This window comes from Oncorhynchus nerka, linkage group LG27, assembly GCF_034236695.1.
Source record: "Oncorhynchus nerka isolate Pitt River linkage group LG27, Oner_Uvic_2.0, whole genome shotgun sequence".
In the NCBI taxonomy this organism is placed as follows: Eukaryota; Metazoa; Chordata; class Actinopteri; order Salmoniformes; family Salmonidae; genus Oncorhynchus; species Oncorhynchus nerka.
The window spans coordinates 85,992,523-86,019,972 of NC_088422.1; the positions used below are offsets into that span (position 1 = coordinate 85,992,523).

Consider the following 27,450-nt stretch of genomic DNA (forward strand, 5'->3'; position numbering starts at 1 on the left):
ACAATTTGATTTTGTAGTTCAGAAGAAAACAATTCTGCCACACATCGGCATGGACGGCAGCAGTAGCAAGCTAGTTATGCACAACATTACTCTTACTACTATTTTATGCATCGTATATTTTAAATGGATCACTTCGAGGAAGATTTAGTCGCTGCATTAAGAGAAATTGTCAAAGACGGAAACTGGCAATGTGTAGGAAAGAAGTGTGATTTTGACTCACCATGCACAAAGTAAGCAGTCCAATTAGCTAGAATAGCAGCAGCTAGCATATACACATTAGCTGCCCTTGCCTATTCTAAAAAGATGGTCTAACTGCATGACTTCTCTACGTTTCCCCAAGGCTGTACTCTGAGGATGGTGAACACATTGTCCTGGTTCACACAGAAGATGACAGATTCTGGGCTATGGATTCATCCTGTCCCCATGAAGGTATAAGTTAGCCTAATTGATGGCATCAGCTCACAGCACTATTAATCACTCAGCACTATGCTATGGTAGCTTGCTGTTTTGATGATTAATTCATAAACATCTATGTGCCAAAGTGGCTGTAGGATGAGAGTAGGATGAGAGTATGCTATAAGAACAAAATGATCATGGTCACCATACGATGATGTCTTTCATCATTACAACCACTGTCTTGGTGCAGGAGGCCCTCTTGACCTCGGTGACATTGAGGACCTGGGAGATGGGAAGAGGGTTCTGGTCTGTCCCTGGCATCACTTTGACTTCTGCCTGGAGACAGGTGCCTCTTCCATGGGACTACAGGTAGAGAGAGATGGTCTCCAACAGAGCCTATTTATTTGTAGTATTCTAAATATAGGTTTCCTGAAACAGTGTGATAAAGGGAAGGTTGATATGTATTACCACCATCGGCTTCATACAGAAGTCAATGTGGCATTAATGTGTGTGCTTGGGGGCGAGAGACAGGCATTTGGAGTTGCTTAGAGAAAGTACTGACACCCCTGAGACAATCGAGACGTCTTGAATGTTTCTTTCACTTTGAGAATGTGTAGATCACAAGCGGATGAACAATCTAATTGAATCCCTTTTTATATTTACATAAGGCATCTACATGTGACAGCTTTGCAAGAGGTGTGAAGACATTCACTAGGCAATGTACTGTATGTGTTATTACAATTTGGTCATTGAATAACAACAGCTTATTAATCAATAATACCATGAGACTAAAATGAAAGTTTGTTTTTCTGTCTACAGAACCAGGTGTATGAGGTCAGAGTTGTCCAAGACATGATTTATATCAACACACAGAATAAGCTGTGTCTAAGTCCCATCCCAGAGACAGACACATCTAATGGTAAGGCGATAGTATACCTAATGAACAATGTACACCAATCAAAGTTTTTTTACAATTACATAAAGGAAAGTAGTGTAGCCTGGGTGACAGTCTGTTTCTGCACTCTTGCCATCTCCTTATGGAATTGTCATGCCAAACTTGTTGGCTTGATGATGAGCAGGCTAGTAGCTAAGATATTTTGTTCTGGCAAAGCTTTGAATGATGTTAAGTACATTAATAAGAGATCTCTTTTTGTCTCAGGCAAGTTGTCAGTAGATGATGTCGAGCCATCACCCTCTGAGGACACACTGTGCTTCTGGGCTACAAAGATCCTCTGCACACCAGACCCCAAAGAGAAGGCAAGCCCCATTCACACTAACCACCACATGAAGTGTTAAACTGGGAGGGGATGGAGTGTTGGTTTGTGTTCATTAGGCACCAAATGAAGGAAAGAAAATGTCTGAAACAGGCAGAGGCTCCCTGGACTTTCCATGGCAAAACATACAAAACTCGTTTTTGGTGGCATACACAGATTTGCAGATGTTATTTGGCTGCACCTGCGATGCTTGTATTTGACTATAGTGTAACGTTGATGATTTGTTCAACACTGCATATCTCACTGGCTCACTGACTTTGATCCAATCCCTGTAGGTTGCCATGACGCTGGAGGTCCAGGAGAGGTGGAACAGTGGGGAGATCACAGAGGTGGGTCAGGCTACACCACCTGTCCAGCCAAGCAGGAAGGAGAACCTGACCGTACTGCAGCCGGGCAAAATCAAGCGTGGCAAAGGTGGCACACAGGTCAGTGTTAAGAACACCCTCTAATCGCTCAGACCAGACAGGTTGGCAATATAAACTAACAAGTTCAGAATCTCTGAAATCCCCAAAAACTGAGCCTAAAATCCCATTGAACTATAGAGGGATTATTCTCATTACCACTGTATGTAAATTGTAGTCCTGCATCCTAAATAACAGGCTCTTCTCACTATCTAGAACTGTCTGGTCAGCTTGCTGAAGAACAGAATGGCTTTAGGAAAGCCAGAACATGTATAGACCACATCTATACTGTCTCTACAGTGGTCCAGGCTACAATTCAAGAGAGAGAACCAACTTTTGCCTGTTTTATTGGTTTTCTGAAGGCTTTTGATTAGGTAAATGGAGACCTAATTGCTTTTAGACTGGGGTAAATCCATTTGAATTCGATCACTTTTTGACAACACCCTTTATTCAGGAGCACGTTGTGTCTCAACCACGGACACAACACAAAAACCTCAGATGATGGAAAGTAGGGTATAAGCTACAACATATGCGGATATGAAAAAAATCTGAGTTTACGCCTTTTTACATAATTGACATTAAAGGTAATTGTTTTTATATATATTTTTTACATTTAGTTTGACAACCCTATTTGTTGTAAGCTTTTGAATGATATCAAACTCAACCGTTTATCTTTTTCAGTGATGATGACATGGATGTCTCATGGTATGTGGGGTATGCAAAATGGGTCAACTTTGAGCACATCTTATCTCCTGAATGTTTTGCATTCAGGTCCAAAACGTCACTTTCTGACCACTTTTTCCATGAGCAAACAAGCTGTCAAAAAGTGATTGAATTCATATGGATTTAACCACCAATTAAAATGGGAATTGATGGAAGATTCTCTGATGTTATCAAACCTCTTTATCTGGCTCCAGTTGCCTGTGTTCAGGTTAATGACCTGGTTTCCAACCCCTTACTGTGTATAGCAGGGAGACGTACTCTCACCCACTTTATTTACTCTATATGTTAATGATTTAGACCAAATGAAAAGGACCTTGGTTACTGTGCTTATTCTCAACTGTTTCAATCCTGTGTGTGTCCAGTGATGGACTATGCTGCTGGGGTATGGGGATCCAAAGTACATACTAATTGTAACAATGTTCAAAACAGAGCAATCCGCTGCTTTCTTGGTGTGCATAAACTGACTCCAAACCTGGCCATCTGTGGAGATATGGGTTGTGAAGGTAGTTAAAAAGGTGACATGGTAGGTCTATGGAACAGACTGATGAATATGCCAGAACGCAGAATCACAAAAAAAAGGGTTTGACTGGGACCTAGATAATTACCTCATTTTTGTGAAACTGATTTGCAGTATATATTCAGGAACAAATTACCATGTGGTGTTAACCAAATCAAGGACAAGCTTTTTCTGATCCACAAGGAAAAATGGGCAGCTGATATATGGTTTAGACCTAAAAACTTAGAACATACTGTCATCAAAGAGAACTATATCCCTGAACCATATGTCCTCCTGAACCTAACAAAAAGCCAAAGGTCAGTTTGTGCTCAACTCCCATCCGGCCCTCTCCCTCTGGCTTAGAGAAGGGTTGATTTAACACAGTGCCTGAAGAGGAGATCATTTGCCTACTGTGTTGGGAAATCAAAAACAAAATCCATTTAGTGTTTTATAGCCCTTTGTATAACGATCTGAGACATGTTATCTTCTGTAAAAATGTTTGGTGCTAAACCCTGAAGTATTGTGGTTATGGGACAAGCAGGGACTTGAAGTCTGTTTCAGGCCGGGGGTTTGAGATTGCTCAGTTGTTTACACTGCTAGATGGTAGCTGTACTGTTTGTGTAGTGGGGCTAGATGGTAGATGTACTGTTTGTAGTGTGGGCTAGATGGTAGCTGTACTGTTTGTGTAGTGGGGCTAGATGGTAGATGTACTGTTTGTAGTGGGGCTAGATGGTAGCTGTACTGTTTGTGTAGTGGGGCTAGATGGTAGATGTACTGTTTGTAGTAGGGCTAGATGGTAGCTGTACTGTTTGTGTAGTGGGGCTAGATGGTAGCTGTACTGTTTGTGTAGTGGGGCTAGATGGTAGCTGTACTATTTGTGTAGTGGGGCTAGATGGTAGCTGTACTGTTTGTAATGTACTGTTTGTGTAGTGGGGCTAGATGGTAGCTGTACTGTTTGTGTAGTGGGGCTAGATGGTAGCTGTACTGTTTGTGTAGTGGGGCTAGATGGTAGCTGTACTGTTTGTGTAGTGGGGCTAGATGGTAGCTGTACTGTTTGTGTACTGGGGCTAGATGGTAGCTGTACTGTTTGTGTAGTGGGGCTAGATGGTTGCTGTACTGTTTGTAATGTACTGTTTCTGTAGTGGGGCTAGATGGTAGCTGTACTGTACTGTTTGTGTAGTGAGGCTAGATGGTAGCTGTACTGTTTGTGTAGTGGGGCTAGATGGTAGCTGTACTGTTTGTGTAGTGGGGCTAGATGGTAGCTATACTGTTTGTGTAGTGGGGCTAGATGGTAGCTGTACTGTTTGTGTAGTGGGGCTAGATGGTAGCTGTACTGTTTGTAATGTACTGTTTCTGTAGTGGGGCTAGATGGTAGCTGTACTGTTTGTGTAGTGGGGCTAGATGGTAGCTGTACTGTTTAATGTACTGTTTCTGTAGTGGGGCTAGATGGTAGCTGTACTGTTTAATGTACTGTTTCTGTAGTGGGGCTAGATGGTAGCTGTACTGTTTAATGTACTGTTTGTGTAGTGGGGCTAGATGGTAGCTGTACTTGCCATGATTATTGTACAGTATATGCATATTATTTGTACAATCTTATTTTGTGTTGAGTACAAGGAAAATGGTACTGTGTTTAGTAGTGTCTTGTAAGCCCATGTGGGCTGGGGGCCAGTAGATACTTAAATCAATCACAATCAATCATGTAGCCTAACAAATAGAGACCAAACACGACAATGACAATAGACACAGGTAATGGTACTGTTGAGAAAAAGGAGGGAACATATGCCATGCCGGTATTGAACTACACAACCCCTAGATGAACAAAATGGGCATGCTAACTACCCACTGTCGCAATAAAATCATCTCTTCGGAAGTCAAATCAAAGTTTATTTGTCACTTGCACAGGATACAACAGGTGTGAAACAGTGCAGTGACATGCTTACTTGCAAGCTCTTTCCCAACAATGCAGTATTCAATATAAAGGTAAGAGAAATAATAGGAAGGAAAAACAGTAGGGAAAAACTAGATTGTAAACTCTATACAGGATCAGTAGCAGCACCATCATTTCAATATGCAGGGATACTGGAGTAGATGAGCTAGATGTGTAAGCAGGGCTAAAAGTGACTGTCAGCAGTATAAATAATAGAATAAATACAAGCAGCAGCGTAAATGGTGTGTGTTCATGTGTAATGTGTGTGGCGTTAGCATTCGTTGTCATGGTATTAGCATTCGTTGTCATGCCATTAGTACATACAGTATGGAAGAAGGCTATAGAACTGCAACATTCCATGCTTCATGAATGATGATTGATATGAGCGTGTGTTTACTATGTGTCTGACCAGGCTAGCAGGATAGCCCTCCTCCACTCCCTGGCTAACATAGAGCAGTGGGCTATAGACCTGTCCTGGGACGTCATCGCTCGCTTCTCATCGGTCAGACTGGACACTGGAGAGCCCCTGCCCCGCCAGTTCTTCAGCGACTTTGTCAAAGTGGCCGGAGATGAGGCCAAGGTCAGTGTCTGAACATATATTTAATTAATGTGGACTGTTACATGTTGTTTTAAGTATAGTTCACTTTCTGAAGTTTCAGCTTATTTTTTAAAAACAAGCTGGGGAGAAAAAGTGGAATATTCCTTTAAGAATGATGCACATTATTGTTATGTATGTCTGTTGTTCAAACGTCTGTACATCAGATATTGGTAGTCCAAGTATATTTACTATGTTTATATTTCTATAATACTGCAAGACAGTGTTCCTCAAGGAGGATAAAAAGTGGTAGTACTGTATCAGTTGTGAGTGGTGGATGGACTGTTACCCTGGGAATACAATGAATTTCTACTGTTCCCAACAGCATTATCACTTACTAGAGACGAGGATCACAGAACTCGACAGCTTCTTTGGTGCGTTACCTGTTCATAATGGTGGGTGGTTCGCTGGCTTCTCCAGACTAAGGCCGGGCTTCAATCCGATCTCTTTTGTAGACAATGCGTCTTTGGAAAGTTCCCCGTGTTCGTGGAGATCTAATTCACAGTAAACTCTGCATATTTCGGCTCAGTCGGAAATGAACTTTTAAGTATCAAGCGTGCTATAATGCAGATTGGATTGAATCCTGGCTTAACTATTAATATCATCACAGTTGGTTTTATGAAAAAATACATGGCATTTTCAGTGGAGCCAGTGTAAGTTGAGCTTCCTCCACTCGTCTCCACAGGACTGTGGCAGTCAGCAACGGATACGTCCCACGACCTTCTGGCGAGGCTAGCCATTGTGCATATGGTACATGAAGCCAGGTACAGCATCCACCTGAATTACAGAACCAACAGAATATGATTATGTTACCAGTGCAGTGGAAGCATTATGGTCCCTATTACCTTGACACATCTTCTAATACACCCATGGGGTTCACATTATCTGAAAGGTTTGGATAGGTGTGAGAAATGTCACTCGTCCTTGGCCACAAATAACCACAGGGTGGCTAAAACAAAAAATGGATGAAATTCTTGTCTTTTCTAAATCGACTGGGCTCGGGGAAAGTAGATCTACCTAACTCCCTCTCTCTCCTCCTGCAAGGGGCCTAGATGTGCACCCCCAGACCCTCTCCCGCTTCGCTGCCCAGGGGGACTGCAGCTCTGTGGAGGTGCTGGAGGTTATCTACCGGGATGAGATCACTCACGTGGCCGCCGGGCTCCGCTGGTTCACCTACATCTGTTCACAGGAAGAACGGGTATGTCTATAAGGAGGCCATTATTTAACTACACTTTAGTAGACTGAACAGTGTATAAATAGTTGCCTCTTTATAATGCACATTGTTGAAGAAATGTTTCAAATGTAATCACTGCCACATTACAATTGGGTTTATGGTGAATGTAGTAAATCACTGGCCTGGTAACACATCCACCATAGTTGATGCAGCTGTGCCTCATCTAAAATTACATCCAAAAGTGTAATACATTTTGGTAGCTAATATTCAGCTTTCCTGATGCTCTTTTTAGGATTGCTTATCTACTTTCCATGACTTGGTGAAGCAGCACTTCAAAGGTTACCTGAAGCCTCCTTTTAACACAGAGGGTAGGAAGACAGCAGGGATGACAGAGGAGGTATGATGACACCCTAAACACATTCACACTAGCTAACGGCAGCTAGCTTTATGACTAAAAGGAAACATGCAGTCAGTGTTTCCCAACCCTCTCTTAACCACCAGACATTTGTGTTCTACCACTTCACTGATACATCTTTATCACTGATGAACTAATTAGCCTACCAAGCACTTGATTAGTTGAATCAACAGGGCTAAAATAAAATAAAATGTCATCCTCCGAGGGGGTTGGACAACACTGGTCTAATTCACACCCACTTTATCAAGTTAAGTGAATAAATACATTTCCTTCAATGTTTTGTTTAAAACTTAGTTGAAATGCTACAATTCTGAACTTTCTTTCTCTTCCATAGTGGTACGTGCCTCTTGTAAAGCCTCCCAGTTAACAGACAATGTCCCCGAGACCAGCATGCTGTGACGAACACAGTTGTAAAGCCTCCCAGTTAACAGACAATGTCCCCGAGACCAGAATGCTGTGACGAACACAGTTGCTGCGTCCCAGCGGGTGGAGGAAGCAGTTTCACACCAAATCTCATAACACCTGGATGAAGGTCAAACTGTTACTATTATAAAGATTTAAACTCAAACATGTCAGTAGCCGTATCAATGTGGTATTGAAATCTAATATCTGAGCCCAATGTAGATGATGTGGCATTCGATCATTGGTTCATTTGTGCAGTGTGACTGCAATGTAGTCGGCCTGGAACGGCACCATTTAGTCCCCTGGGAAGAATACATCTCTAAAACAGACCCCACCATCTCTACAACTGTGATAAATATTACAAAGTCCAATGCATAATATCGTAATGGATAATGTCATAGAGCAAATGACAAAGACAACAGAACCTTGTAAATGTTTATTTATGCAAATACAACTGTTATTTTGGTAGTCTAACGGGTTTGAGGGTTTTGAATTCGACAACAAACTACTCACACACAACAGCCTCTCCATGATATCACTATTACATTCATGTGTTCCATAGGCTATCAGGAAATAGTTTCCAGTAGGCGTAAAATAAGAAAAAATGTTGAAACAGAGTAGTTACTACCTGGATTTGAACAATAAGAAATGCTCATTTTTAGTTTCAAAACGTTTTGCCACGGTGTTCCCTGCTGAACACTACTCTTGTGTACTCTTAAATATGTTGTCTTAAAACAGACATAGTATAGATCCTTTATTTTTTACAGGAAATGTATCTAATCAAATAACATTAAAGTAGGTTGTTGTTTTAATGCACAGCGTGTAGCTGTGTCAATGAGTTCTCCTCTCCAGCTGAATGTAATTTAGTTCTGTTACTGTGGAACAGGCACTCCTGCTTGGGAGGGCCAGATCTGTTCTGGAAGCTCTGATGGAGATATCCGTTGTAGAAGTCCGCTGCCGACAGTCTCTTCTTCAGCATCACCGCCTTGAATCCCACCCAGCCATCCTTGACCACCGAACACACAAAAAGTGCTTGTCATCATTTCTTTATGGGATCCATCAAGTTAATTATTTGTATTATGCCATAATACATCAGGAAGTGAATTATTTTTCATTAATATTAGACATATTTCAATAAGACAAAATTTGAGGTGTTTTGACGAAAAGCCTGGCTCACGCACCTTACAACAGACAGCCAAGGTGTTGGATTCTTTCTGATAACTCATAGATCCTGGCACAGGAATCCTCCCTCGACCTGTCATTAAAACAATCACAACCTTTCTCAACCTAAGATATTCAAAACGGATGTTACCAGACAGATTGTCTTCTCAGCGTGTGGACTCCAGCACTACTGCTGCCGATCCACACAGCTACTTACCGCATGCTGATTGAACTAGCTGACTGAGTCAACCACCAAGCAGTGGTGGAAACAATGAAATAGGAAATTACCTGATAGTGAAATGTTGCACTTGCCAGCAAAGTCCAGCAGCTTTATGGTCTTGCCCATCCAAATTGTTCTCAATGGGATCTAATGAGAGAGAAGAGGAGGGCATTATTTTAACACTCCTGGACAATGTGTGTTGAGAAGCCAGTCATAGTAAATCAAGGTCATCTTCAGTATGCACAGAATTAGAAAATCATCTTGAAACAGGTGAGGAACGGCCTGAAATCGCCCAATAAGACTGCTCACTTTAGTTTGAAGTTTTCTGACTTCTAGTTTCATGCCAACTGAACATGACTGGTCTGTCTTATTACCCGGGATGCGATGGCACGAAACAGGCAGTCGATCTGGACACAGGTCTGCTCCTCCCATACGATCCAGCTCATCGATGTGCTGATTTTAGGGGCTGTTGAGAAGAGTCAACTCTAAGCTGAGGCATGAATGGGTGCTTAGAAAGTACACGCAGCTTTCACCCTCCTGTAAGTTGCAATTCTTGCTGATTGTTTATCATTCAAATTGTAATTACTACTAGCATCAAATGTCTGGTTGAGGAAATAAATGTTCTTACCTAAAGTGGCACCGTCTTGAGCTTGCTCCCTTCGGTTTGTGATTCTCTCTGGAAGGGTCCTTAATGTGTCAATCAACTGTTCAAGCAAAATAAGAAATGTCCCATATAAGAGAGCTTACATTAACCATGACTGGTTTCTGACAAGCCTCTTCAAACGGATTTCGCTTTGTGGATCTACGTCCCAAATGAGTGAGCTCAAATCACACCCTATTCCCCATGTAGTGCACTACATTTGACCAACAGTCATATAAAACTTGAGCCACGTAGTACACTGGATGGGAATAGGGTGCTACACAATGTGAAGTGCATTCACCAGCTGGGCTCCCTTGGTGGCCAGAGTAGCTCCTAGCTGGTCAGCTGTGAAGTTGTCAGGGACCTGGTAGATCTCCTGGTGAAGAATGGGACCCACATCAAACCTGTAACAGAGACCAGAGACACACCGAGGTTTACTGTAACAGACAATGAGGTTTACTGTAACACAGATCAGAGATACACTGAGGTGCAAAGGTTTAATGATATTTGACTTGAGGAATAGTAGTATGTGCTTTGACAGTGAATTTTATTTTTTTATTTCACCTTTAGGCTAGTTGAGAACAAGTTCTCATTTGCAACTGCGACCTGGCCAAGATAAAGCATAGCAGTGTGAGCAGACAACATAGAGTTACACATGGAGTAAACAATTAACAAGTCAGTAACACAATAGGAAGAAAAAAAAGGGGAGTCTATATACATTGTGTGCAAAAGGCATGAGGTAGGCGAATAATTACAATTTTGCAGATTAACACTGGAGTGATAAATGATCAGATGGTCATGTACAGGTAGAGATATTGGTGTGCAAAAGAGCAGAAAAGTAAATAAATAAAAACAGTATGGGGATGAGGTAGGTAAAAATGGGTGGGCTATTTGCCGATAGACTATGTACAGCTGCAGCGATCGGTTAGCTGCTCAGATAGCAGATGTTTGAAGTTGGTGAGGGAGATAACAGTCTCCAACTTCAGCAATTTTTGCAATTCGTTCCAGTCACAGGCAGCAGAGAACTGGAACGAAAGGCGGCCAAATGAGGTGTTGGCTTTAGGGATGATCAGTGAGATACACCTGCTGGAGCGCGTGCTACGGATGGGTGTTGCCATCGTGACCAGTGAACTGAGATAAGGCGGAGCTTTACCTAGCATGGACTTGTAGATGACCTGGAGCCAGTGGGTCTGGCGACGAATATGTAGCGAGGGCCAGCCGACTAGAGCGTACAAGTCGCAGTGGTGGGTGGTATAAGGTGCTTTAGTGACAAAACGGATGGCACTGTGATAAACTGCATCCAGTTTGCTGAGTAGAGTGTTGGAAGCAATTTTGTAGATGACATCGCCGAAGTCGAGGATCGGTAGGATAGTCAGTTTTACTAGGGTAAGTTTGGCGGCGTGAGTGAAGGAGGCTTTGTTGCGGAATAGAAAGCAGACTCTTGATTTGATTTTCAATTGGAGATGTTTGATATGAGTCTGGAAGGAGAGTTTACAGTCTAGCCAGACACCTAGGTACTTATAGATGTCCACATATTCAAGGTTGGAACCATCCAGGGTGGTGATGCTGGTCAGGCGTGCGGGTGCAGGCAGCGAACGGTTGAAAAGCATGCATTTGGTTTTACTAGCGTTTAAGAGCAGTTGGAGGCCACGGAAGGAGTGTTGTATGGCATTGAACGGGTCCAGGTTTTGCAGCTCTTTCAGAACATCTGCTATCTGGATTTGGGTAAAGGAGAACCTGGAGAGGCTTGGGCGAGTAGCTGCGGGGGGGCGGAGCTGTTGGCCGAGGTTGGAGTAGCCAGGCGGAAGGCATGGCCAGCCGTTGAGAAATGCTTGTTGAAGTTTTCGATAATCATGGATTTATCGGTGGTGACCATGTTACCTAGCCTCAGTGCAGTGGGCAGCTGGGAGGAGGTGCTCTTGTTCTCCATGGACTTCACAGTGTCCCAGAACTTTTTGGAGTTGGAGCTACAGGATGCAAACTTCTGCCTGAAGAAGCTGGCCTTAGCTTTCCTGACTGACTGCGTGTATTGGTTCCTGACTTCCCTGAACAGTTGCATATCGCGGGGACTGTTCGATGCTATTGCAGTCCGCCACAGGATGTTTTTGTGCTGGTCGAGGGCAGTCAGGTCTGGAGTGAACCAAGGGCTATATCTGTTCTTAGTTCTGCATTTTTTGAACGGAGCATGCTTATCTAAAATGGTGAGGAAGTTACTTTTAAAGAATGACCAGGCATCCTCAACTGACGGGATGAGGTCAATGTCCTTCCAGGATACCCGGGCCAGGTCGATTAGAAAGGCCTGCTCACAGAAGTGTTTTAGGGAGCGTTTGACAGTGATGAGGGGTGGTCGTTTGACTGCGGCTCCGTAGCAGATACAGGCAATGAGGCAGTGATCGCTGAGATCCTGGTTGAAGACAGCGGAGGTGTATTTGGAGGACCAGTTGGTCAGGATGACTAGGAGGGTGCCCTTGTTTACAGATTTAGGGTTGTACCTGGTGGGTTCCTTGATGATTTGTGTGAGATTGAGGGCATCTAGCTTAGATTGTAGGACTGCCGGGGTGTTAAGCATATCCCAGTTTAGGTCACCTAACAGAACAAACTCTGAAGCTAGATGGGGGGCAATCAATTCACAAATGGTGTCCAGGGCACAGCTGGGTGCTGAGGGGGGTCGGTAGCAGGCGGCAACAGTGAGAGACTTATTTCTGGAGAGAGTAATTTTCAAGATTAGTAGTTCGAACTGTTTGGGTATGGACCTGGAAAGTATGACATTACTTTGCAGGCTCTCTGCAGTAGACTGCAACTCCTCCCCCTTTGGCAGTTCTATCTTGACGGAAGATGTTATAGTTGGGTATGGAAATCTCAGAATTTTTGGTGGCCTTCCTGAGCCAGGATACGGTAGTAGAGTACACTATTATATATAGGCCTATTGAAATCTGGTGGCCTCTTGAGACTTTATGGTCCAGTTTCCTGGACCCAGATAAAGCTGTCCTGTACAGGGCTATAACACATGCTCAATGGGGAAAGTCACCATTAAAAGGGCTTTTCAGTCCAGGATTAGGTTGGGAAATCATCCCTAAATATGCATTTGAACAAACAACCATCTGCTAATGTCATCCCTCACTTTTGCTTGTCAATAGTAGGTCCATGTTACTGGCAGATGACTGGTCCCTTTCATGACTTACCCTTCCTCCCTCAGCACCATGAGGAAAGGGAGAGAGGAAAGGAGGGAAGGGGACAGAAAGTAGCTCTGGGTCATGTTAGCCTACCTCTTTGGTCGTATCTGCATGACGCTGACCCCGGTGATAGTGTCTCCATGTAGGATGGTGTGGAACACTGGGGCGGGGCCGCGCCATCTGGGGAGAAGGCTGGGGTGGACATTCAGGATCCCACTGGAATAGAGGCAACAGACACATGCTGCAACTATCACAATCAAACAGAATGGACACAGTCAGGGTTTGACTCTTGGGAGGTGTTCATAAGATTGACACTTCTTGGAGAGTCTGATGCTTGTGTAGCTGATATGGAACATAGTAGCTACCGTGGAGCAAGTGATGTCGTCCGCCCTGAGATCTACAAGTACATTCTGGGTCAGTGGTAATGACAATGCTTATTTTGGTTGGCGAGTCAAAGTGTTGTGTGCAGGTCCCTGGTTTGCACCCAGCTAGGGGCACACAGGGACAGAAGCTATAACGTTACACTTGTATTGCATGAGTCACTTTCAGAGAAGTTACTCACCATGGAAACTGGTTGATAAGTCCTGCCCGAAGCAAGCAGCCAAACGACACCACCACCCCGACATCGAACCGCCCTTGAAGATCCCCGAGAGGCCAGACATGAACGGGCAGTTTGTTTTGATCAGCAAACTTCTTCACAGGGACGTCATTGGATAGTGTGACAACCTCAAGTGATTCCACAACTCGGTCATTGGAGTCCCTGTGACAAATAATGACAGCTAACAACTGACATTAGGCGACGAGAAGTTACTCTAGCCTGGTCCCAGATCTGTTCGCACTGTTGCCCCAACTCTTATGAGACAGCACAAACAGATATTGGACCAGGTTAAAGTTACTCACTGCAAAGACTCTCCTCTTTGCTCACTGGTATGTAAATTGTTGTGGCTGTCATACCTTGACGCAGAGAGCAGCTTGAGGGATTCTACAGCAAAATCATCTGTCCCAAAGAAAAGGACCCTCCAAGGTGGTTCTGTTGATAAGTAGTTCCTAGTGGCAAATAGGCGGGTCTTGCCAGGGACTTGTCCACAACGCCTATGTTTCTCCGGCGTTCTTTTGACCCACACGCCAACAGATGCATGCCTCTGGGTGCAATAATTGCAAAAGCCATGGAGTATTTTCAGACCCATTACTTTTGCCTTGACATTGTTCCACATCTTCTGTCATTGGTCGGGCGGGCATCTACCAATGCCACCAGTGTGTCAAAATTAGCTAGCAATGCTCGACTCCAGTATGGCTAGTTTATTCGTCAAGACAAGCTCAACAAATTACACGAGGGCCACTCTAGAATTAAGATGTATTCGTGTGACACGGTTACCTTTAGCGTTAATTAATATTTTCCAACATTTAGCTTGATTAATGTCAGCTATAACGTTAAGGTATTTCTACATACGGGCGCCGCCATATTTTTTCTTGACATACACCATGTTTCCGGTTCTATCGAAAATAGTTCTCCCTTCGTTTGATCAGAAACTTTTAGTTCCGACTAGACAGTGACGCCTTGATCAGACCGATAGTGCTCTGCGAAAAATAGAACTCAGCATCATCTGGATATGGGTGCAACAAAAGTTCAACATTCACCTACTGCTACCATTTCTGTCAATTCGTCTACGAATACAGTTTGACGCATACATTTTTTAAATCCTATGTTTAGCACCACATAGAACGCATTGCAACTGCCTCTGCAAAGCAGCGTTCAATTGGAATGAATGTACTTCTGGAGTCCCGGAATGAAGGGCAAGGTCCGTGTGATCGAGGCGTGAGTCCCTAAGAAGAGGCCTGTGCAGAGAGGTATATTATGTGGTCCAAACCTTCAGAGAGAATCAAGTTCTCTCCCATGAAACTGAACTGTTTATTTTTTTTCCTCACAGAGAAGGGATATTATATGTGTAAATAATTTACTTTATTCCAACCACAACCAATGGGACTCCCTTAAAACACACCACTTTGAAACAACTATGACCAGAAGTTACTTTTCATTGCAGGTTATGATATGAGAGCATTTTCGCTAACCCAAACCCTCTTTCTAACCTTAATCTAAGTATACTTTTTACTAGATTACTTGTCTGTAATTCTTTTGTAATGAATTGGTGCTGCCTATCTTGGCCAGGGTGCTCTTGAAAAATAGATTTGAATCTCAATGAGCCCTTCCTGGTTAAATAAAGGTTAAATAAAAAAATTGTTTAAAAAATCCTAACCTGCTATGTTGATTCTCCTTACCTGCTGCGTAAAATCTCCTAACCTGCTACAAAAAAAGTAACTTCTGGTCGTAGCTGTATGGAAGTAGTGTGTTTTTAGGGAATCTTCACAACCAACCAACACAATGATTTGTTATTTGAGTATCCTCATCCTGTTGATTTTTAAAGTGTTGGCAAATAATGTCTTTGTGTTCACAAAACAGTTGAACTCACTCACTTAAAAGGCCTACTTCTTTCTCCTCTGCTAAGGTATGGTAGATGACCTGGAGGTCATTTACCTTTAACTCTAAAACATACTTGCCATAAAGAAATAAAAATCCCTTTACGTCTCTTGTTTAACAGATAGATATCATGACAGTTCCACATATGCCAGATGTTTGACCAAACACAGACTGTTTTCCTCCCATGTCTGCAAACTGCAATGGCAAGGTCCCAGCAAGGCTAACTAAACAGTAACCAAGCAACCCTGGTCACTGACCTTGTCGATGCAAGGATAATGCCCCCCCAATGTAGAGTTTAAAAGCTTGAGTACAGGATTGATTCCATTCCATTGAGTTAGGAGAAGATTGTAATGAAGTAGGCCCAGTTATGGTGCAGTACACTATGCAGTAGTTTACAGTAGCCTAATGAAGCATTCACAACTTCTTATCATTGAGAAAGAAAAGACTGCCATCACTATAAGGAGGCTGTTTCACCCGTCTCAAAATGTCTCTCTAGTAATAACATCCCCAACTACTTCCAGACTATGCATTCCTTAATAAATGAAGAACACATTGCACCACATAAAAAGTCCCCATATCCCCAGCTATAAAGGGAACATTTACAGATGCCATATAGCCATAATCAAGAGACTCAATGAACCAATCTCCTCCCACATGCACTTTGGAAAGCCTCTCCTCTGCGTTGTGTATGTTCAACAGGTAGAATCATGTTCCCTACTGCACTACCTCCCTTCTCCGAGTCAGGCTGTGAGAGAAACAGCCCCTGGTAAGTAAATTGTTTTCATTACTTTAAAGCTACTGTCTGCAATTGGTATATCATTTTTTTAAACTTTTAAATGAATGATATATAGCCATTAGTTAGGAGGACTTGTAAGTGTATATTTTTTTAAATGTTTGGATTGTTAACGCTTATAGCAACTTTTATTGATAGGATGTTTGGATCATAATTAATAGGATGCTTGGGGTAATATGATTGATAACCATCATCTTTTGATGTGTACTATACACACAGAGAGTCAACCATTAGATGATCTACATTGACATTTGAATGTGTTTATGGGATAGGAGTATGTTTCCATTGAACCTCTAACATTTGATTGGCGCCTCGCTATCGGCGTTAAAAGTGCAATGATGGACAACCTTTCTAAATAGTTTACTTGATGATGAGTATTTCTCTTCAGGACCTAATATTGTAGCCTAATACACACTATTACAGTACATAATGGAATACACATGTACATAATGGAATTAGCTAGGTACAATGCCTCTACATACTTTCAACGTTGTTTTGAGTGTAGAGATGGAATTGCGGCACAAAGAAGGCAGTGCTTTGGATAAACTCTCAGTTTATAAGGTGGATGTGTATGTTTCCCTTTGGTCCACTAATTCAACGCAGACTAAAGCTTTGTTTTTGACGGTTGAGAAGCCCAGTAAAAAGGTGTGCTAGATACTACCATCCCAGGAATACTACCATACAACTTTCTAATGGGAACCAAGCCATAATAAAAGTTACATTTACATAACTATGATTATTATTATGTGTAAGTGTTGATCTTGTATTCTTGACTAAGGGAATACATTGTCATTCTGATTTATGTCAACAGTCATTGCAGATTTCATCCACTTCAGACATGTTTCGTGTGTGGATCAAACTCTGTCTCCTCTTGCCAGGTAATGCTATCCCTTCACACGTACACCTTTCACTGAAACATCAAAAATCCCCTGATTCATTTTGCCATAAAACCACAACAACAAGTGGAAGCATGTTTTTGATTTGTCATAACACTACGCTCACAACAGTGCATGTCCACTATACTGCACTTCCAGGGGTAAGTAGCTTCATGATCCACAACACCCTCCACAGCCTGTGCTTGGAGGACTTCCCCAAGACGGGCCTGGTTCAGCTGAATAAATGCAACCTGGACTCAGTTCTCCAGCAGTGGATCTGGAGGGACCAGAGTCTCCTGGAGCATGTGGGGACCTCCAGGTGCCTGTCGGCCCACCACTCTGACCCTGTCCAGACGGTACCCTGTGAGGGGGTAGAGGATGGGGGACACAGGGGTGATGGGGGGCTGCGGTGGGGCTGTGAGTTGAACAGGCTGATCAGTCAGAACAGTTCTCTGGAGCTCTCCACAGACGGGAAACGACTGACGCTGTCCCACAGGAGCAAGCAGACCAAGTGGAGGTCTCTGGATGAAGGGGATATATGCCAGGAGAGGCTCAGTAAGTGATTGTTGTTGCCTCAATAGTTTTTTAATCGCTTAATTTACATTTAAAACTGACTGTATAACAAATCCTCATGGCATGAAATTGGATCTTTGTGTAAATTGACTTACATGAGTGAAGCTCTAGAATGAGCCAAATAAGCACTCATGATGTTGAAAATAATGTAACATTTTCATCTCCTTTGTGTCATCTCCTTTGTGCCATTGTGGCCACCATTTTGTCCGCATAAAAACTAACACAGGGGATGGTGATGCAACATGTGTTTCTATATTTGTATTGGCACCTGCAGGATCCAAAAGGGCATGGAGCGATCCCGATGAGTTTGAGGTGAAACCTGCGGAAGAGCAGAAAGCAGGGCCTCCTGGTATGACCGATGAACAGAAAGAATTCCTCAGATGGTTCTATCGCACTGAGGACCGTAAGTTATGCTCTTTACAAAGCTATTGTACCTTTTTCCCACTACCGAGCTGAGCCAAACTGAGCTAAGCTGTTCTGTGCCTTGCTGGAAAGGACAATGAGGAAGGTAAATAGCCAAGCCGGCACAGTACAGATAAGGTTGGCTTGATATTGTGAAAAGGGTATTATTGGTGTTGTATTAGGTTAATGTTGGGGTAGCAAACTGATCCATGGCCATTGTTTGGGAAATTACAAGTAAAATAGATATGATTGGATTGTTCTTAAGTAAGCTATTTGATATGACAGCTCCATTATGTTATCAAGCTCCATTACGTTATCCAGCTCCATTATGTTATTCAGCTCCATTATATTATTCAGCTCCATTATGTTATCAAGCTCCATTACGTTATCAAGCTCAATTATGTTATTCAGCTCCATTATGTTATTCAGCTCCATTGCGTTATCCAGCTCCATTACGTTATCCTACTGAGCAGTTTGTTCTTACAATATATACTCAGTTAATCACTTTTGACTTTTCATGGCACTGTAGTGGTGGTGTCATTTATGTGACCTGATCCCAAAGCCTCCATAAAGGGATTGGTTATAGTGAAGCACTTTTTCTCTTAGTCACATTTACATGGTAGTAAACTTTTATTCTCCCCAAGGCTCCAAGTCTGTAAAAAAAAAAGCTGTTAAGTGCACACTTGGTCCAAGTTCCAATGTTTTGTCTTTGATCACCTCTGAAATGTCCTGTGGGGTTATAACGGTGGGAAGATTTTCCGCAGTTACAACTGTGTGTTTTTGTCGTCACAGCAACTCCCTGGAAGTTTGCGATGCTGGCTCTGTCCTTCGCTGCCCTTCTGCTGGGCTGTCTGCTTCTGGGAATGGGCTCCATGGCGAACAAGTAAGCCCCTATCTGACACTGACTCAACTTCAGTAGACTAATGTCTACCCACTCAACTCAAAAATACTAATGTAATACACTGTCATTCTAAACAAGAATGTCTTCAATTATGAAACATGGTGTGGTGAAGATACTTATGGTCAACAACAGTAAATGATCCAAACAAAGTGTTCATCCCAAATAACACCCTAGCCTTATGGCCCTTGGTCAAAAGTAGTGCACTATGTAGGGAATACGGTTCAATTTGGGATGCAACCAAAGGCTCTGTGGAACCTAAATACAGGACCTGTTATGGAAGAAAACAAAAGCAATCGCCATATTTGTGCGTGCTGGTCTGGCCATCTTTATTTACACCACAGTGACTACATTTCCCATCATCCTCCACACAGAAACAGGAATAAGATAGCCAAGTACAAGGCGGCGGCTCTGGCCATGAAGCCGGAGGCGGAAGAACTACAGGTCATCGTCACGGAAGTTGGAGGTCAAAGAACTAACTCAGAGGTCAAACCCATCAACAGCGCCTCTGTCCAGGTCAGTATGAGCCAATCTGAGATCCCAGTGAGCCAGGCCAAGCCCCTCCAGGACAACGGGGAGGTAGAGGGGCTCAAACCGGGGGACATTGTGGTGACCTGGAATGACGGGAACGTGTCCAGCCTGTACCCTGAGCCTGAGGGGGAAGTGGAGGTGTTGGCGGAGGTAGAGAAAGAGGAGGTGGTTGAGGTAGAGAAAGAAGAGGTGGTGGAGGAGGTAGAGAAAGAGGAGGCAGAAGAGGGAGTGGTGGTAGAGGGTTGAAGGAGAGAGATATAACAGCCATGTTCCTCATTACTGCTCCTCTGCAGAGGCAGAACAGAAACTCCTATTTACTTAGGCATAACTGTCATTTTAACTTGTTTTATTTTGACCTGTAACTTAAACAACCACTGTCTGTTTAATTACTGTAATGCCCTTTTTACACTACTGTGCTGAGCCAGACCGTACTGTGCTGAGCCAGACCGTACTGTGCTGAGCCAGACCGTACTGTGCTGAGCCAGACCGTACTGTGCTGAGCCAGACCGTACTGTGCTGAGCCAGACCGTACTGTGCTGAGCCAGACCGTACTGTGCTGGCTCAGATATTTTATTGGTGGATGCGTAACCATGCCAGCGCAGTACAGTTTGACTTGGCTCAGTAGTGTGAAAAGGGTATACAACTACTACAAATAATGTTGTGTACAAGATGTGCAGTATCACAGTCATCATTCACAAGTACTTTGTTGTTTAGTAGATATAGATCTACTGTAAACATTGCTGGCCGTCGATACCAAATAGTTAGTAAATGTTGTTTTTTGGTCATGAAGAAGTGCAATGTGTTTATAGTGTAGTGAAGAGTTTTCCTATGTCTCTTGACAGTATGTAGGAACACTTATAAACCATGTGTCATAAGCTTTTCAAGTGTAGTCTACTTGGGAAACACTAAAAGGCAACTAAACATGGTCTGAGATAACATTAAGATTGGAAGATCAAACTGCTCTTTATACATCTCTTTTGTAATTCTATTTTGTAAATTATTTTTAGTTATAATGCTGGCCACCAGGAAGATTAGCTGACCTCATGGCATCAGCTAATGGGGATCCTAATATAATCCAAACTAGAATTATCTTGCTGTGAGTATAGTGGAAAGCTCTTGTGAGAGAGTTTTCACATATAGATGTTTTGGACAGAAAACAGAATTCAGTGGGTTAACTTTTGTCATCATATCACCTCTCCATATGTAAGATACATTTTCATTGTGTTATAAAAGCATTCCACCAATTGCAGTATTTACAATAAGGAAATAAAACTGTTCATATCAAAATAGTTCTGTTTTGTCATTTTGGTTGGGATGGCATTAGCATACAATAGTATAAAACTGTGTTTTAAGTTATAAAAAATGCAACCGTTGTTACACTGATGAGCCTGAGGAGGGCGCCCACATCTCGTGAAAACGATGTATATATGAAGTTAAAGCCCCAATGCAGTTGTTTTGATATCAATATCAAATCATTACTGGGTAGCAATTAAGTACCTTAATGTAATGGATTTCCATTAAAATTGGCAAAAAAATGCTTTATAGCAAAAACATATTTCTCAAGCAAGAATTTTGCTCAGACTGTCTGGGAGTGGTCTGAGATGGGAGGGGGAAACTGAAAACTAGCTGTTATTGGCAGAGATGTTTGGAACTGTCTTTGTTATTTGTCTATGAACCCATTTATAGCATGGTGATGTCACCATGGAAAGCCAAAACTCCCGGCCATGCAAACCTGCTGATTAGAAACCAGCACCTATCAGGAAATTACACTGATCACATGTTTTCACACTTTTACAGTGTTAGTTTCATCAACTGTTGTACAATATAATATAAAACACAGAAAAAATGAATTTTGACTGCACTGGGCCTTTTACTCAAAGATTGACTTGCTACTTTGTGTTATAACATCAAATAACTTAAAACATGTATCTACATGAACAAAATATGTCTTCATTCGATAAAATTAGTTTTCCTTTAAAGCTTATTGAAATGCATATAAAAATACATGTGCATAGTGTCAGCAATCTATACTACAGTGAACATACCATCACCGTCATATGCACTCCAATCACCACAATACATTTGGCAACTAACATAACTTTGTCCCAGTAACTGACTTCAAGACAAACTTTGAAAACTTTGGCAATATAAATTCAACAATCACAATGGCAGTTTAAACACCAGTCCATTACTGTCCATCTCTCAAGGAGCTCTGATAATTACTGTTCCTTCTCTTCACTTGAAGGTGCAGTAAGTCATCATGACGTTTTGGTACACGCTGCAACGAAGTGATGGTGATATCACCATGACAGCTTCTGCTGCATACAGTATGTTGATGGCTTGGTTGTATGTTATTCTGTCTCCATTTTGTTCTGTTTTTCACATTTGACACAGTCCATTGTCTCTCATAACCTATTTCACAGTTCTCTCACTTGTCCATATTGTAAGCCACTATGGCAGACTTGTCAATAAGTCACTTTTGGAAAGTCCAGGTTGAGTCTCAAGTCTTCGAGCCTGAGACACTCAGTCAAGTCTCAAATCTCTGAGCACAAGTCCAAGTTAAGTCTCAGTCTCTGGCACAAGTCCAAGTTAAGTCTCAAGGTTTGAGCATAAGTCTCAAGTCTTTGAGCACAAGTTTGAGACAAGTCTCAAATTTCCATTCTTTAAGTCTGGTCTCATTCTCCATCGACTCATCAGAAGATCTTGAAGCCCTTGAGCAGCGTCAGCGTGGGTGCCCGCCGTTTGCTCTGTGCCCGTGACGACTTGACCGTCACCAGCTTGGCGGTGGCGGGCACTGGGAGCTCCTTGTAGCAGGGGGTGGTGAACGGGGGCACGGTGGCGAGGCTGAACAATGGCTTGTTGTCCTCACTGATGTAAAGGGGACGTAACGGGGAGCTCCTTTTGCTGCCCAGCTGCCTGGCCTCCCTCACGGCTTCATGGAAGACCCGCTGGACAGACAGGAAGTCCAGGCAAGCAGACACCTCGAAGAACAGGCAGCCGAAACGGGTGGCGAGGGCCGAGCCGTCCGACTTACTCACCTGCCTGAAAGACAGAGTGGGAGAGACAGGGTGATGGGGAGTGAGGAGAGAGAGAGAAGAGAGCGAGAGAGTGAGAGAGAGAGAGAAAGAGAAAACAGGAGGGAGAGAGGGAGAGAGAGAAAAGAGAAGCCCTTTAGTTTAAACAGCTCCAAAACACACTGTCCCCTATAATCAGTACTATAATGTGCCAACTTTGCACATATCATTAGTCAATCACACACCCTACATCCTTAGCTAACAACAAACTTTCCTACAACTTTAGAGAGCGTTCCTTTAAAAGTCTTATTAGGTCATAAACTAACGTTTTCATAGGAATGTCCCAAGAGATTATTCCATTCAAATATAACTTACCCAGAACTCGGTGACCATGTTCTCAGATCTTAAGATATACATTTTCTAGACATGTTTCATGGGAACATTGCAAGAACATTTACATGTATGTGTCCAGTTTTCTGTGGGTTTGGAGAATCTTCCATCGATGTCCCACCAAACATACACAGAACATGGCTGCCATATTCTCCAAACATAACATATTGATGTTTGGGCCTCCCAAGAGGTGCAGTGGTCTAAGGCACTAAGGGTTTGTTCCCGGGCTGTGTCACAACCGGCCGTGATCGGGAGTCCCATAGGGCGGTGCACAATTGGCCCAGCGTCGTCCGGGTTAGGGGAGGGTTTGGCCGGGGGGGGCTTTATTTGGCTCATTGTGCTCTAGCGACTCCTTGTGGCAGGCTGGGTGCCTGCAAGCTGACAATGGTTGTCAGTTGAACAGTGTTTCCTCCGACACATTGGTGCAGCTGGCTTCCGGGTTAAGCGGGCGCGTGTCAAGAAGCGCGGTTTGGCGAGCCATGTTTCGGAGGACACATGACTCAACCTTTGCCTCCCGAGCTGGTTGGGGAGTTGAAGTGATGAAACAAGATCAAAATTGGGGAGAAATAATAATAATATATTAATGTTCTAGACAAGTTTCATGGGCAACATTGCAAGAACATTTACATGTATGTGTCCAGTTTTCTGTGGGTTTGGAGAATCTTCCATCGATGTCCCACCAAACATACACAGAACATGGCTGCCATATTCTCCAAACATAACATATTGATGTTTGGGCCTCCCAAGAGGTGCAGTGGTCTAAGGCACTAAGGGTTTGTTCCCGGGCTGTGTCACAACCGGCCGTGATCGGGAGTCCCATAGGGCGGTGCACAATTGGCCCAGCGTCGTCCGGGTTAGGGGAGGGTTTGGCCGGGGGGGCTTTATTTGGCTCATTGTGCTCTAGCGACTCCTTGTGGCAGGCTGGGTGCCTGCAAGCTGACAATGGTTGTCAGTTGAACAGTGTTTCCTCCGACACATTGGTGCAGCTGGCTTCCGGGTTAAGCGGGCGCGTGTCAAGAAGCGCGGTTTGGCGAGCCATGTTTCGGAGGACACATGACTCAACCTTTGCCTCCCGAGCTGGTTGGGGAGTTGAAGTGATGAAACAAGATCAAAATTGGGGAGAAATAATAATAATATATTAATGTTCTAGACAAGTTTCATGGGCAACGTTGCAAGAACATTTCTGTCTATCAGTTGTCAGGACGTCATCTGATGGAACCAAAGAAATGTTGTCCCACAAAAAATGTTAATTACACATCATGCCTTGTTACTAGCAACATGACAACGTCTTACACCTAGAAAAAAAAGAAGGTGGGTTGGAGTGGCTATAAGTCTGCTGGCCATTATTGCTTCATACATTTCTGTACGTTATATGTTTTGGATAAATATAGCAACATGAAGACATCTTACACTGGGAGACAAATATAAGGGGTTGGAGTCTTGCCATGAATCAACTTTACTGGAAGTGCTTGAATAAACATGATTGTTTCCATAAACACCAGCTAAGAGGGCTTGGGTTGCCACACATGCAGCAGTGATGGAGGTGTGCATTAACATTGAGTAGGACTGACATGATGTTTCATTTCAGGCTTTCAGATGACTACCACAAGTAGGCCTAGAGCTGCAAAACGCTTTGGTGTTACTTGAGAGGCTATGGGCCAAAACAGAACTTTGCGGATGGCATCACTCCTCCTGGAAGCACTGTCGGCCCGGACCAAGACATGCCTTGGCTTTTTGAGTATGTTATGTCGTTGTGGTGTGGGTTTGAATCGCAGGTCCGCCTTGGTGGGGATGAACCGGGTTATATTGTATCTCTTAAACGTCCACCAGCTGTGTCTCTAACAGTCATAAACAGACATCTTGGCATGCAAGACTTCTGCACTGGTATCTCTCCATGTCTAACTACTGTGGTATGTATTGCTTCTGCTGACTATGCTGATATCTCTGAGCGCCTGCAGCAATACTTAGTCGCTATAACACCGGAATCTCATCAAGACGTTTGGGCCTCTTGGTATAATGTCTCAGGCATTACACTAACAGACAAGTAGTTGCAGGTTTGAGTCCCACTCGGACTTCCATCCACCCCACCAATTCACTACACACCTGTATCTCTCCATGTCCAGCTTGTTGCCCAGCAGTATAATGGGGGTCTTGGGCTGCAGGGCCTTGGTGTGGACGGTGACGGCCTCCAGGTACTGTTGGCAGCCCTCAAAGCTCCGTCTATTGTCTATGCTGTAGACCACAAGGAAGGCACTGGCCCACGAGAGGTAGCGCTCACAGTTCACTGGGCCGTCCTGACGGGAGAGACAGACAAGGGGAAAATGTCATCACTTCAAAACAATTAGTGGCAAAGGCTTTGGGAGACGTATCAGTTGATTTAGAATAGATCTTCAAATGGTTTCCATTTGCATAGAAAATGTGTCATTGTGTCCCGGCTCTTGTAATGGTAATGCCCCAGCCTACGGCACACACGTCTTCAGGTTTGGATCCGACCTACTGCCCTTTCACACAACCTCTATCTTTCCTCACTATCATCCTCTGTCTCTGTGTTCAATGCAAATCTGAAAACCTTTTTTTCTTCTGTCACATTATCCAACCGCGGCACAGCGTCAGCGACAGAGCAGCACCCCTGGAGCAGTTCAGTGCCTTAAGGGCACAACGGCAGTAGTATAGTATAGTATAGTATAGAATAGTACAAAACTATTCCCACCTGGTCAGCTGTGTCCATAACTTTCACAACGACAGGCTGTTGGTCCACCATGTCCTCAGAAGAGTAAGTATCCTCTAGATGGCATTGAAAACAACATGGAGGTCACAACATGGACCCAACATCACAATACAGTCATTCATGTGTCAATATGAACAAGTTTATTGTACATTTCTCTGAAAGTGCATCTGCCGATTCTTGTATAGTTAGTGTACACAAACTATTACAGAGGTGTTCTAATGTCCATACTAGCCAACCATAAAAGGCATTCCCAATGCACAGCGTGATTCTAAATGGTACTAGAGGGGATGTTAGGACAGAGACAAAATTATTTATTTAACAAAGACATTTCTTGACAATTGCATTTTATTTCAGAATGTAACAAATGGAAGCTTACCTAGATTGGGGTCATATTCACTGATGAAGCGCTTGGTGAGAAATTTGACAGTCAACGCTGAAAAGAGAGAAGGGAATCATTCACTTCCTGTTTAGATTCAGCTCTTTGTTGTCGGTCTGTCACGCTGTACAATCTAGTGTCCCAAATGGGGCATGGGAAACCTGTTTTTATATAAACACTCCCATGAAATATCAGATAGGAGTAGATTGCTTTTCATGAATAACAAACTATCAAAACTGTAATAAAATGTAAACAAAACTGGGATCTACTCCACTACAAATACTAGGGATGACAAATCATGACAAGTTCCTAATGTTTGGTTTACTCAGTGTATATTAAGTGGCAGAACACAATATGAAACCAACCTAAACATCACTAATGTTTGAACAATAAACAGTAAATCAATCCAATAGCATATGAAGGAGAAAAGGGAAAAGATGGGTGGGCCACCTGATTTTCCTGAGCCCTTCACTCCAAGGATGACCACATTGACCTCAGGTTGTCCCCCCTCAGGGATAGCAGAGAAGTTACAACTCCTTGCTTTCCCAAACATCAGTGACATCTTTAGACTAAAACCCAGGAACACAAGTTTGCAAAACAGATCCAAGTAACAGGATCTTTATTCAGTGCCTACATGCATTATTCAGAATATTATTAACAATAAAAATAACATAACATAACCAAATAATATAAATGTTTATAACGGTATCATAAACACTAATATTAATGCATATGGATGATAGGCTACTATGCAGGAAACACAAATAACGCCCACGTTGAACGTTTCCATAACGTTTCAATATAACCTTACCTTACCTTAAAAGGTTTTCTCAGAGTTAAAGACTGGGGTAGAAGAGAATCGGCTAGTTGGTTTGATGTGGTTTAAAAAAAATCTGTATTACATTTAAAATCATATGAATCCAAATGCAATTAAAACATTCCAACGAGTTTTAGAACGCGCTCTTAAATCCTGTCCGATGATGAGGATGCTCATACTCGCTGGTGAAAGAAGCTCGAGCTGCTCCGTGCGTGCACAGCTGGTAGGACCTTGCGTCAAGTAGACGAATCGGTTAACATTTGCTGAAGAATGTTGCTGCTTACGCACATGATTTACTGCCAAACTCCATTTAAGGGAACTGAGGTGAGGTCTCATAGTTACTCTACATTCAGTCAGATATGATTTGGAAAGGTAGAACTTTCTCATCTCCAACTAACTTCATTAACAAAAAACAAGGACATCAATAAAATTGTGATGTCAGTTGAGATGGTTGGATTGCATCCAGTGAGTGAATGATTATGTTGTCTTCATGCAGCATAGTTTCCTTCACAGATAATCACATAACTTCACAGTTAATACTTTGCATGTGTTAAAGTAATTGCTCGTGTAATAGTAGGTA

The 27,450-nt window shown here is 43.0% G+C and overlaps 4 protein-coding genes across 8 annotated transcripts; 2 read left to right on the forward strand and 2 right to left on the reverse strand.

Annotated features, from left to right (window-relative positions):
- Positions 1-9,820, forward strand: si:ch73-314g15.3 (uncharacterized protein LOC368688 homolog). Of its 4 annotated transcripts, none has more exons than XM_029656275.2 (13): positions 1-230; positions 341-429; positions 647-765; positions 1,065-1,121; positions 1,216-1,315; positions 1,556-1,653; positions 1,946-2,095; positions 5,630-5,797; positions 6,138-6,186; positions 6,498-6,576; positions 6,857-7,010; positions 7,279-7,383; positions 7,736-9,820. In XM_029656275.2, the coding sequence occupies exons 1-13, from the start codon at positions 124-126 to the stop codon at positions 7,766-7,768; spliced, it is 1,308 nt and encodes a 435-aa protein (XP_029512135.2). In that variant the 5' UTR covers positions 1-123; the 3' UTR covers positions 7,769-9,820. The 4 variants fall into 4 exon arrangements, with proteins under 4 accessions (XP_029512135.2, XP_029512134.2, XP_029512136.2 ...); XM_029656274.2 differs by having other exon boundaries at positions 2-230; positions 6,138-6,207; XM_065012187.1 differs by having other exon boundaries at positions 142-230; positions 1,065-1,092; positions 6,138-6,207.
- On the reverse strand, positions 8,226-14,924 carry mtfmt (mitochondrial methionyl-tRNA formyltransferase). The gene is made up of 9 exons (XM_029656278.2): positions 13,952-14,924; positions 13,560-13,757; positions 13,091-13,213; positions 10,126-10,228; positions 9,813-9,888; positions 9,559-9,650; positions 9,253-9,331; positions 8,985-9,058; positions 8,226-8,809 (listed from the first exon to the last, which is right to left on the reverse strand). The coding sequence occupies exons 1-9, from the start codon at positions 14,209-14,211 to the stop codon at positions 8,612-8,614; spliced, it is 1,203 nt and encodes a 400-aa protein (XP_029512138.2). The 5' UTR covers positions 14,212-14,924; the 3' UTR covers positions 8,226-8,611.
- A 1,207-nt stretch (positions 14,925-16,131) lies between these two features.
- si:cabz01068815.1 (solute carrier family 51 subunit beta) lies at positions 16,132-21,395 on the forward strand. Of its 2 annotated transcripts, none has more exons than XM_029656271.2 (6): positions 16,132-16,239; positions 17,078-17,144; positions 17,301-17,696; positions 17,989-18,117; positions 18,909-18,999; positions 19,389-21,395. In XM_029656271.2, exons 2-6 carry the CDS (start codon positions 17,105-17,107, stop codon positions 19,789-19,791), a joined length of 1,059 nt encoding a protein of 352 aa, XP_029512131.2. In that variant the 5' UTR covers positions 16,132-16,239; positions 17,078-17,104; the 3' UTR covers positions 19,792-21,395. The 2 variants fall into 2 exon arrangements, with proteins under 2 accessions (XP_029512131.2, XP_064868261.1); XM_065012189.1 differs by having other exon boundaries at positions 16,133-16,243.
- rasl12 (RAS-like, family 12) lies at positions 21,128-27,439 on the reverse strand. Its single transcript, XM_065012191.1, has 6 exons — positions 26,870-27,439; positions 26,504-26,622; positions 26,054-26,110; positions 25,660-25,733; positions 25,053-25,243; positions 21,128-22,587 (listed from the first exon to the last, which is right to left on the reverse strand). Exons 2-6 carry the CDS (start codon positions 26,613-26,615, stop codon positions 22,239-22,241), a joined length of 783 nt encoding a protein of 260 aa, XP_064868263.1. The 5' UTR covers positions 26,616-26,622; positions 26,870-27,439; the 3' UTR covers positions 21,128-22,238.
- Positions 27,440-27,450: the final 11 nt, after the last annotated feature.